The sequence below is a fragment of the Anguilla rostrata genome, chromosome 8, assembly GCF_018555375.3.
Source record: "Anguilla rostrata isolate EN2019 chromosome 8, ASM1855537v3, whole genome shotgun sequence".
Classification (NCBI taxonomy): domain Eukaryota; kingdom Metazoa; phylum Chordata; class Actinopteri; order Anguilliformes; family Anguillidae; genus Anguilla; species Anguilla rostrata.
In genome coordinates, this window is record NC_057940.1 from 35,195,122 (window position 1) to 35,207,430 (window position 12,309).

The 12,309-nt window shown below is 43.1% G+C and overlaps 1 protein-coding gene across 35 annotated transcripts in view; it reads left to right on the top strand.

Moving 5' to 3' along the window:
- LOC135261523 (regulating synaptic membrane exocytosis protein 2-like) overlaps positions 1 to 12,309 on the top strand; it is a 161,520-nt gene that overhangs the window by 63,132 nt on the left and 86,079 nt on the right. For 32 of the 35 annotated variants that reach the window (XM_064347887.1, XM_064347893.1, XM_064347894.1 and 29 more), the window contains 3 exons: positions 7,899 to 8,110; positions 10,191 to 10,310; positions 11,906 to 12,005. In XM_064347887.1, coding sequence (XP_064203957.1) covers positions 7,899 to 8,110; positions 10,191 to 10,310; positions 11,906 to 12,005 — 432 coding nt within the window. Of the gene's footprint in view, positions 1 to 7,690; positions 7,759 to 7,898; positions 8,111 to 10,190; positions 10,311 to 11,905; positions 12,006 to 12,309 lie in introns of those variants that run through there. The other 3 variants (XM_064347923.1, XM_064347905.1, XM_064347906.1) reach the window with 3 other exon arrangements.

Below are 12,309 nucleotides of genomic sequence, written 5' to 3' on the forward strand. Positions count from 1 at the left end.
TGGTTTCACCATGTACAAATGAAAGCAGTTTTCATGCACAGTCCCCCCCATTTCATGGCACCACAATTTTTGCAAATGGCTTTTCAGGTGTTTCTGATCAGTCTGGTGTTCAGTTACTTCCTCAGTTCAGGTATAAGAGAGCTTTCGGCATCTAGTCTTGATTCTAGGCTTTTGACTGCCTTTGGAGTCTGTTATTGCCGTTTGTCACGAGGACCAGAGTTGTGCTAGTCAAAGTCAAGGAAGCAATTATGAGGCTGAGAAATATGAAAAAAAACAGTAAGAGACATAGGCCAAGCCTTAGGCTTACCAAAATCAACTGTTTGGAACATCATTAAGAAGAAAGAGAACACTGGTGAGCTCAGTAATCGCAAAGGGCCTGATAGGCCGAGGAAGAACTCTGTTTATGACTGTAGAATTCTCACCATAATGAAGAAACACCTGTCTGACAGATCAGAAACACTCTTCAGGAGGGAGGCGTGGATACATCGGTGACTACTGCCCGTAGAAGACTTCACAAACACAACAGCAGAGACTGCAAAATGCAAACCACTAGTTAGCTGCAAAAACAGGATGGCCAGGTTACAGTTTGCCAAGACGTACCTAAAAGGCCCTGCAGAGTTCTATAAAAAGGTTCTGTAAACAGATGAGACAAAAATTTGGTTGTATCAGAATTACTGCAAGTGCAAAGTGTGGAGGCCAAAAAGAACTACACAGGATCCAAAGCATCCCCCCTCTGAAACGTGGTGGAGGGGGTTTACATGCTTTGAGTAGGTATGGCTGCCACAGATACTGGCTTAATTGTCTTCATTGATGATGAACTGTAACTGCTGATAGCAGCTGAATGACTTCTGAAGTGTACAGAAGTATCTTATCTGCTCAAGTTCAACCAAATGCCCCTACTAGCCACCGAAACGAGCAGGAGCTGAAGATGGCTGCTGTACAGGTTGGGAAGAGCATCACCAGAGAATATACTGAACACCCGGTGATGTCTATGGGTCACAGACTGTAAGGGAGAGGTGGGGGGTATAACAGGTGCTATCATTTCTACATGGTGAAACCAAAGTGTATAAAAATACTCTTAAATAAAGGGTGCCCTTTAACCATATGTGTGCACGTTAACCATAGAATTGTGGAGGACAGAGCCAAATGAAGAAAAAATGATCTTTCTCCCAAACATTAAGTGCCAGTTATTTATTTTTTAGTGTTAGAAAATAATACAGGAAACATATACTTAACACACAATAACAAATATACCTCTACAACTATGTACAAGAAACAGCAATAGAAGACGGAGCGAAGATAAAAGTTTTATCTTTGCTAAACTTATTCTTTGAGCGCAATGTTTCTGTAATTTATGCCAGTATGCATGCAGAAATGTTGTACAGTGGAGTAACCGTAACTTGAAAATATAAAAAATAAACCAGTTTGGTTCTTTGCAGAAAATAGACTAACAATCCCTTGATCTCTGATTGCATTAATATAAACATGTAGGGAGTATAAGTACGGTGTTTTGTAAGTGATTGTTTTGTGCAGCAGCCTAGTGACTGCCCTTTCTTGTTAGTTGCAGAAACATTGATATTTCATGACAAATTCCCAAATTCATCTAGCGGCTCTAAAAACTAGGTGACCTGCCCCACCAACCAAAAATAAAAAAATAAAAAATATAATCTGTCAACACAAGTTCACAAAAATCCTTTGTGGTGTGACTCTTCACATTGACAGATTTGGAGCAAGTGCACATCAACTGCTGGTCTTCCTAGTGCAGGAAGGTTGAGGTGTGGAATTCACTCCAGTGTCTGTCTGGAGAGGGTGTTGCTATTGAAGCATTGACATTTAAACAATTTCATGCCCTTTGTCATGTAGAATCACACCAAGAGTTCTAATTGCCTCTGTTTACAACATGAACACCTACTAACAATTAGCTTCAAACTCTTGTTTTCTGAAAACAACAATTTTTAATCATTCACCAAAGGTATCTGTGTCAGTACAATGGGGCTTGCTCTTACTGTACGTTCTGAAAGAATGTTGCGAGAGCTTGTGAGAAGCTAAACCTGCATCTGTAATGCTGAGTAGGCCACACATTTCTAATTGACAAAGCATAATGGAGCTGGCTCCTTCCTGCTTTGCCCACAAACCGATTTGCTCTTGACAGTTCTCTACTTTTGCTAACGTCTCTATTGATCTGAAGACATGCAGTCCCACAATAGTGGAAAGAGAAAAAAAAAATATTCTGCTCTGAGTGCATATCTTTATTATACACAGAATCTTCAGATGTCTATCTGGGAGATTAATCAGACCATATCTTTTATCGCTCTGTCTGTGCCACTGCATTAAAAGCTGTTCCGACATTCAGGATGGCATCTCTGTATTATGCAGAAGATGGAGCTCATGCAAGCTAAAAGTCACTCTAATTTCTACGTCACCATGTGGGATTCACCTTTGCCTAATACTCTGCACACAGTTCTACCTAATGTCTGACAAGTTATGGCAGGCAAACCTACTTAAGCCTAGAACACACAGTACAACATTAGTGTAGAATTGGCAGAGGGATTTTGTTTAATTAAAAATTGAAGGGAATTAAAAAAAAAAATTAATAAACATTCTGTTCTCTGGGTAGAGAAGGCGATGTTAAAAATAAGAGATGGCTAGCTGCACCTCGAAGGGGGCTAATATGGCTAATTATAAATGGCCCCAAACCCCCACCTCTACACTGCTGCCAGATATTTACCATGAGTTGCCTGCTTCTGAAACCCCCAGCACCCCCATTTGGTTGTGTGAGGGCATATTGTGTCAATCACCCTTAAAGGATAGCACCAGTAATTACATTTTTTTCAGTATTGTCAACATATCCAATGAAACTACCAAAACGTAAATGTTTGTCCATGTCCGACTCTCAGTACTTGTTGACATCTTCAAAACGTAGCAAATTCGTTTCAAAGGCGGCTATTTTCAGTATTTTGGTGCCGCACCAAACTACTTTCCACATATCAAAAAAGCAATAGTTGTCACTCTATAAAGTTGTTTCAGTAAAAACTACAAAGGCCAGGTTCTTTGTAATAGTGAATGCTCCCCAAAGCAGCAGTATGTCTCTTTAACTTGTTTTAATACTTTTTTGGACAACAATGGAGTATGACTTCCGGTGTATCGGTGTTGGCTAAATGGACAATAATTGTCTGTAGGATAAATTAATTGAGTTAGATGGAAGCATTATCAGTTTTGGCCTTTTCATAAGATATGTTGACGATACAGAAAAATGAAAATTCTTTATAAAAAATGTTACCCTTTAATAACCCAGAAGGCTGGGTTAATTGCGTCCTGCTCAGTCCCGTAGTGAGTGAGCTGACTATAGGCCAGGCTGCTGAGATGAGAGGGGTTCCTTGAGCCCAGAATGAATCACGGGTTGAGCGCATACTAACTGTTCAGCTGTTCTTCAAAAAGTCTTTGAGTTGGTGAACATCATTCGTACACGAATTGGCGCCTGAAATAGCAAATACTTTTTTATTTCTGACTGTATATTCAGTAGACGTCCTTATCCTGGCTGACATGCAGGGAATTTACTGAATAGGAGTAAAATTATTTTTTAGGATTATCAATGTTTCCAGGCCAGCATTCCCCTGGTATCTAGTGAAGCCTGTTTTTAAACTGTTGGCTATTTATCAAGGGTCATGGGCAAAGGCAGAGCCTTACAGTTTAAATGTTTTTCATAATTCTGATTCTGGAATTCATTAGTATTGTTGTGTGACTGGATTTTCACATGTGACATGTTTAATTTCATGAAATTTCTTACAAGAGGGGGGAGAAGTTCATGTATGCTGCTGGCAGACCGCAACCTTTGTTATAGCACAGTAAAAAAAAAAAAAACTAAAAAAAACACAAAGGTGTGGAGTATGCGCATCAGGAAGGATTTGGGAATGTTGAACCAAGGCGTAGATTGAAAGCCGGGTGCAAATGAATTACTGTTTTAATCCCAGGGGAAATCAAGGTGTCAAACACGGCAACCTGCTCTCGAAAAGGAATGGCGAAATTTACCCAAAAAGTGCGCCGCTCAGGAAAATAATCAGCTCATTAAAAAAATGGTTTTCACAAAATGTGGGGGTATCTTAAAAATACACAAAATTCAGATGTGCAATATTGCGGGGGTGGAAGGCTCGCTTCTTTCGCTGTGTCACTCACTATACTGGCCCAGCCATTTGAGCTTTGCACATGCCCATTACACAGGCAGCGGCAAACTCACGTCCTTAAAATGCACTGTCATTAAGGTTCGACAAGCTTTTTCAGCTTGGATGTAAAAAGCTAAAGATAACACGCTCGTTCTAATGCATTGGAAATCACAGAGGTGTGATTTTAGGTCAGAGAGGCCTAAAAGTAAATATGACCTTAGCAGGCCCCAGGCCCCAGGCCTCTGCTTTTCCTCTTTAAAAGCATCTGAAATGCCTGCTGAAAGGTTGAATCTGACCGCTTAGTTATTTTATTTACTGTATGTCTGTTGAAAAAAGAACAGTTTGAAATATTATGATGTGGCTATATCTTTATAAATGGAGCAATGATTTATGCTTCTGTGGTTTGCATATGGTCAGTGGATTTTGCTGATTTTACCTGCAGCCGTAAGCAAAGCTGTCTCTTTCAAGTGCATAGACTGCATACAAATGATTTTGGAGGCTGGTCCACATTTTGCTTTAGCATAATTTGTGAAGTAGCATTTCTTTGTCTCGCTCCCTGAAAATTCCCTCGTAGTTTGTATTTAATACTGATAAACATGAGTTCTGCTTTGGCTCTGTTGTGTATTCTGTTAAAAACTAGGTAGCTTTTGAAAGCATATGTCGCCCCAGTAAAAGGGCATACATTTATTACAGTCAAACCGGTACAGCGGGCACCAATTTCCCCGCCTTCGCTGACCTAAATAGCGTTTTGTTGAGCCCAGCCTCGTCACTGTCAGGTCCGCTGTGTTTCCGGTGAAAGGGTTGCCGTGGAGAACAGCGCAGGCCTAATTGTGGTTAGTCTCAGAGGTACCGAGCAAAACTGTCTACGATGCACAGAGCCGTGCCGTTCCTTCACTGTCGGCGCCCGCGATGTTACCGCAGCCTTAATTAGCTCGGTCTGAGCAGCGTCGTGCTCCACCTGCGCGGTGCCCGCCTCGCGCTCTCAGTCACGCTCCTCGGAGGACGCTGGTCCAGCAGGAGCGCCATTTCCGCCATCGAGAGCCGGTCTAGACTTGCTCTGAGAAAATGTGCGTGTGGATACATTTTATATGGGGGCATACTGTACCTAGCTGTTCTACACACCCTATTTAAATTCAAACGTAAAGGCTCGTAGAGCTCTTCTGTAAAGACGTTCCAATGATGTTCCCTTGCCCTTGCATCCACAAAATGGTGCTTCTCTTGTAGCAACTGGCAACTCACGTATGTTGTTGTATCTTGTGTATTTTTTATTTATTTTTTGGTGTGAAACCATATAATCCTTCAGGGACAAAAAAAAAGATTTATTGATTACCTATCATTAAAATGTAAAATTTAAATAAACTCTGGAGAGGATGATTAATTGGCCACTCCCGCACACCAAGGACTTCTCAAGGCCAACAGATGAGCGCTTGTTTGTTCCTGTGTTTCTGTTTCTTATAGAATGACCCACGGTGTTGGCCTTGGGGGTCATCTCTCAGAATGCAATGTTGCGCAATATTTTGTTCTTTCATCTGTTGCCTGGTCAGATAGACACTGAAAAGGCAGGGGACGGTCCTTTGAGGAATGGCGATGGCGGGAATGCCGAACGGCCTATTGTGGTGATAGAAGAAGTTATTATTGGGAAGCCTGACCTCTGGCCCTGCGGCTGAAGACAGAGTGTGGGATTTCGCTGCCTGCTGCGTCAGTGTCAACCAATGAAAGATCTCATCTTCGTCTGAATCCACCCAGAGCTGCTTCACCTCGGCAAATCAGCTTTGGACGATTCCTAGCCCTGGTGGGGTTATGAAGCGGTGGTAGGCAGATTACTGGAGTCATATTTGGATCACATGGGAGTAGATCCTCTTTGGTGGGCAGACAGCAGCTCTTTGATCTCCAACCTTTAACAGGGCCAGTGATGAAACTGCGTTTCATTTCAGTGTGCTGTCACTCAAAGTCAGGGTGCTGGTTTAGCATGCGCCCTTTTGTTCTAGAAATGCTCTTCAGATGTAAACGGGTGACCTGGATTGTTCGTCCGGGAAGTTGCACGGTTCCTTGGGGTTTGTTTACGGCGCGTCTGTGTTCTTGGCACCCCGAGAACGGTCGTTATTAATATTTGTTACTCGCGGTCCTCAGCGTGTGCCCCCTTTTTATTACTGGAACCGGTCCAAAGAAATATGTGTTTACAGCGAAGGGGGTCAGGATGTATCCCTGAGGGGTCTGGCGCGTATCGATCCATCTCGGCCCTCACCAGAAAGGCCGCGTTCACGGGCCCGAGCCCTGAGGAAATGATATATCTGGCTGCCAGAGGCGGGGAGACGGGGCGTTTTTCTCCCCCGCGGACTCGCTGTTTTTCTCAAGGCTCCGCTCGCTGGTGCAGCCTCGGGACACTCAATCAGGACACCGCCTCCGAACGCCGTCCCCGCGGCTGCAGTTAGCCGGGGGTTAGCTGAGGTTCTAGCGCCGCGGTCGTCTCCACTGCGCAACTGTTGACCGTGCAGCATGAGAGCAGTAAGACGAAATACAGTACCATCGATAAAATACCACATGACTGATAAAACCACAAGGATATTTAATAAATATCCAGCAAATCAGTCACCAGATATTTAACATCAAATAATGTGAGTGTAGAGGGAAAATTCAGTAACAGTATCTGTTTTATCTTGCATTTTAAAGAGAGGAGGAGATCACACCCACATAAAATGATCTTGCTGTGAGCCCTACTTCTCCCTCAGGTTTACAATGCTAAGGGACTGATCCATGCTGTTTAAGACCGAGGTGAATACAGAACTGCGTTCTCTGTCTCTGGTTTCAGCTGCCGATTGTGACATCACAGCTCCCTGTACAGTATGCCTTCTTTGGCTTCCTTTACTCAAAATGAAATGGTACGAAATGCACTTGTAGTAGCGATGTCTGGCATGTTGTTCAGGGAGATGGATGGATGGTGTAAAACAGATGGATATTAACGCTCATTTTCCTTTCCCCTTTACCAATCTGTCAGTCACAGGTTTCTGTTTAATGCCTCTGTTTTGTGATTGTTTATAAAAATGGTGAGGAGATTGCTCTTCAGAAATGTATAAGTATTTCTTGTCTGTTTCAGGAAGATGTGTGTGCACGTGTACGTACAAGCCGGTTTATGTGTGTTTGTAGGAGTGTGTGGGTGTGTCTGTGTGCGTACCCGTGCTTGTGTGTCCTTGTATATGCGTGCGTGCAAGTGTGTTTGTATGTGTGTGCAAGTATGTCTGTGTGCGTGCCTGTGTGTGTGTGCTTGTATGTGCGTGTGTGTGCATGTGTGTTTGTACATGTGTGCGTGTGTCTGTGTGCGTCTCCATGCCTGTGTGTGCTTGTATGTGCGTGTGTGTGTCTCCATGCCTGTGTGTGCTTGTATGTGCGTGTGTGCGAGTGTGTGTTTGTACGTGGTGCCCTCCCGCACCCCCGCGTGCTTGTGAGTGTGCGGAGGCGTGAGCGTGCTGGCGGGTCTGCTCTGTCCTCACCCGTCCCCCCGCTGTCCTCTCTTGTGTGTCCGGCCTCCGCAGCAGATATGGACGGGCACTGGTGGGACCACACGTCCTGGCATAGCAGCGAGCCCCCCCCAATGTCTTTGGTGAGACATGCGGAGCCCCGCCCCCTCTCCAGAGACCTTCGCCATTTCACCTTTCCTTTGTTTTAATTCACCTGTGCATGTTTTGTTTTTTGTTTTTTTTTTCCTTTTTTTCTTTCTTTTTTTATATCCCACACCTGTAGGGGACAGTCAAAGGGGAAAAAGAAAAGCAATTGAGCAGGCGTTTATGTCCGACTCGGCTTACACCTTAACTGAGAGGCAAAAGAAAACGGTGCGCTTTGGGGGCGATTCGTTCGAAGAGGACTTGGAATGGTGCGAACCCCAGGTTAAAGACTCTGGCGTTGATACGTGCAGTAGCACTACCCTAAACGAGGAGCATAGCCATAGTGAGAAGGTACTGAGTTTATCCGGCCTGCATTTTGTCTTTTATTGACTTTTATTCATCTGGTCTTGTTTTGCTCTCTGTCACTAATTGTAAATAGGTCGATGTCTATATCTTTCTTTCCTGTTTTTTTGTTACACTTTTATTCCGGGTGTACTTCCGGCAGCTCACCCCTCCTCCCAGCGGGTGGAGGAGTTGGCGGTTGGTTGGGTGGGCGGGGCTGCCGAAAGAGGAAATGGGGAGCCCTCTTGCTTGCTTTGCTGTTTGCTTTCCAGCAGTCTATTGGTTGTCAGAAAAGCAACAGTAAAAAAAAAAAAAAAAGAAAAAAAAAATGAAGAAAGCTCATTGGTCACAGCACTCAGGAATGTTCGGGTCCACCTGATGCATGCTAGTCTTTCTGGGTACTTTTGTGTTGTAGCTGACCTTTGAGTACTTGAGAGCTACTTCTCTCACCCCGGGCCAATGTCCTTCACTGTGTTATGAAACCCTCTCCCACACCCTTACTCCGGCTATGATTTCCTCCGCTATCCACTAAGACAGCGCAGCCTTTACGTGCAGGAGACTGATTTTGTTTTGCACAGACAAAGTTATGTTTTTCTTTTTTCCCTTCCACTGTCATGTACGTGTCCTTGTGTTTCTGTTCTGTGAGCTCGTGGCACCGTCCATGTAGTATCGAATCTGTTTTAGCATCTTTTTTTTAAAAAACGTTCTTTTTGTTTTTCATTTACATTCGTTCATCCACTTTCATTTCTCCACCTGCTTTTTGCTGTCCCACTGATACGTGTCGGTGTTTGTGGTGGTTCTCACTCTGCGACTCTGGGTTCGATAGGGCAGTATATTCACCTGCTGCTTATACTAGTGCATGGTTTGGTGCATGTCTCTCACAATCTGCTAATCACCTCGTCATGGTCACACAAACTCACTTGGCTTGTCAAGGAAATGCTAATATCCTAATAAGTCAGTTCTTATGCACGTGCACAAATCAGATTCTTCCCTATAGCCCCATGCTATGGCTTCTGAGCCCCATGGACATGACTAAGGGCCAAGGCCCCAAATGTGAACTATCTCATTCTGGTCCACTGATTGGTTCGTTCCAGCACCGTTATGGATACAATTTATGAGCATCTTCCTCATTACCTTTGTGTGTGTACATCAGTGCACATTAACATGTACAGATTGAGCATAGTCAACACATTGACATTTTTGCTAAGATAGATGCATGTACAAGAAACCAAATCAATTTCAGCAGGCTTCTTAAGTGACTCAAGAGAGAAGCAATGCACTAATTTACCTTATTGAAGAAGTGACTGCTGGCAGAAGGCCTTGATCCAGCAGCAAAACCTTTGTGTAAAAGTGTGCATGGCCTTGTTATGCAGCAAACCCCAGTGCAGGCTGCTTGGCCCCGTAGCTAAGTAACCAAATGCATAGCTGGAGCAAAACAGCCTGGCAGAATGCACTATACGCACCTTTCCCCTGCTACTTACTGTTCATCCGCCTCTGGATGATTATTACAATCTTACAGCCTTACTGGGTACTAATGTGAGTGAAAATCATACACAGATTCACACATATACTGCAAACATGCACACAGATACACACACACGCACAATTCCATTGATTACAATGGAATGGAATGGAATGGATTGCATTTAGCGTAAGTGGACTTTTATTTAAGCAAGCATTTCATTAAAAGATCTAGTTTGCTTAATGTTATGCCGTCGACTACATCACACAACAGCCAGCTGAATTGTTTGCACTTAAAAACTTTTAATACAACTTCGGAATAAATCCTGTTAATTCACAAACCTGGTTTTAACTACAAAAAACAAAGAGGTAACATGGTGTGTTACTCCGCACAGTGACTTGCTGTAGCCAAATGTCAATGATCTTAGCCTAAAATGATTATCCATTTTATGGCAGAATGTGGCAAAAAAGTAACTGAGCCCAGCTTGAGTTTGTGTGAGCATGACTCCTTTCAGCAAACAGAACTGAAATAGCCTGCCGCTCCTAGAGTATGTGTTAGCCTGATTTGAGATGCGGCCTACTGTACCTGTTGTGAAACTCAAGGTGTGTTGTCACTTTGACCTCGTAGCACCCTGTGACATGGCAACCATCCAAAGATGGCGAACGCTTGATAGGGCGGATTTTGCTAAACAAAAGGATGAAAGATGGAAGCGTGCCTCGAGATACAGGAGCGTTGTTGGGACTGAAGGTAAGCATGTGTTTGGTTCTGTCTGTAAGTCTGCATATTGTACATAAAGAAATCTGTTTCAAGTTTTAGCATGTATTGTAAAATGAACATTATTCTGAGAGGCATTATAAAATATGTTTAAAACTTTTATGAAGAAGAAATAATTGTTATATTTGAAACAGTATTTGTACATGCCAAAAACATAGTTTATATCAATGTCATCATATATTAGATATTTTTCATATTGCTTTTTATTGCATGCTGCATGTTAATGCCACTCTAGAGGACCAATATTAATGCTGCTTCCCACACTCCCTCAACATTTTCACTTGAACCAACCAATGAGAATGCGTGAATTACAGCTGTTTTGATCCATCCCTTTTCTCTCAGACTTGTCCTTTGGATTTCTGTAATGATAACTGTACTAGTGCACTGTGCCCTGCATTTCATGACCCCCATGACGCACAGAAAATCTAGCAGTAGTGTGGGCTGTATAACTCGCCGCCTTAAGCGAGACTTAGATTTCCAGACCAGACCAGAACAGAATCTAAGACATAACTCACAGTAGCACTCTACATGTCACGGTCTTCAAGAACATTTTGTCAAAGCAGACCAGTGGCAGAAGGGATCACAAGAACACAGAGAGAAGAATAGGACTAGCGATGAAACTGAGACATCCTAAACCTTGATCATGGTCATGAATCATGAACCTCCTAAATTGGTGTGTGTGTGTTTGGCCAAATTTTTTTGAGTGTGGACTTCTGTTACTTTGACAGTGAGCCCCTCCCACTTACTCTCTGATGCGAGTTATGTAACTTTTTCAATTCTGACTCATCTGTGATATGCAGTTCCCTTTGTGGTGACTATCTTACATTGGGAGGTTGATCCATGTTACAGTGACAGGCAGTCACATATATCGAAAGCCACGGTGTTGCTTTGTCATCACTCCAGTCAGCTTCTTTGTGACTTTATCAGACCAGGCATGGAATTAGCTTCACATTGCTACTGTGTATATTTATTATGTAAGGTTAGATTGTAGTCATCATTTTTTGTATTATAAATATCTTAAAAATTAAAAGGCTGTCACGCATATTTGGACCAAAAATGGGGGCACTGTGCAGCTGTGTAGAAACTAAGACAAATATTCAGTCCACAGGTAACTAGTGTGCTTTGGCCTTTTTATGTTTTTCTTTCACTTTTCTCTTCAACTTCAGGAGCCTCTGAAGCTGAAAATAATAATATTGTGTAGGAAGCAAAAGTGCCTTTCTCTACTGCATAAAATTGAGGACAAAGCACATTGCAGTTAGATTGAATAGAAACCTAGGTTTAATACTTGTGGTTTAATTGCCCATTGCTGTGTTTGAGCACCACGGAAAGTTCCAGAGTAAATTAACTTGCACTGTTTTCCTCTCTTTGAACCCGTGTAATTAAACTTGTTATACTGATACTGTTATTTTTCATAGGACATTTAGTATGGGATTTTACATTGGAGGTGACCGGATAGATGTGTAAATACTTAATTCTTTACTGGCTGATATACTATAAATCACTTTCTGTCATTGTTGTACAAAAATGACCCTTATTAACCGTGACCTCATGTTTTCTGTTTCCAACAGGTGGTTGGAGGAAAGATGACAGAATCTGGTAGACTTTGTGCTTTCATCACGAAAGTGAAGAAAGGAAGTCTAGCAGATACTGTTGGACACCTCCGACCAGGTAGACCCCTGACCACAGTTTGTATCTGCACTTTCAATGCCTTTTCCCACTCCACTCGACCCACCGTCTTCAATGCCTTTTCCCACTGATGCTCTACGTATCTGTGGCACACACGTGCTGGGCTAGAGAAAGGAAGTGGTCTGAGCAGTGACGCTGATGTGTTGTCTTAAGCGAACGCGGCTGGAGTATTTGTTCTCATTTGACCTGATGTGAACCGTGCAGTTTCCACAGCACATCAGAGATGAACGGCAGGGGCCCATGGCTCCCGTCGCGTCAGCACTTTGAGTCTCTCGCTCCAGCAAAG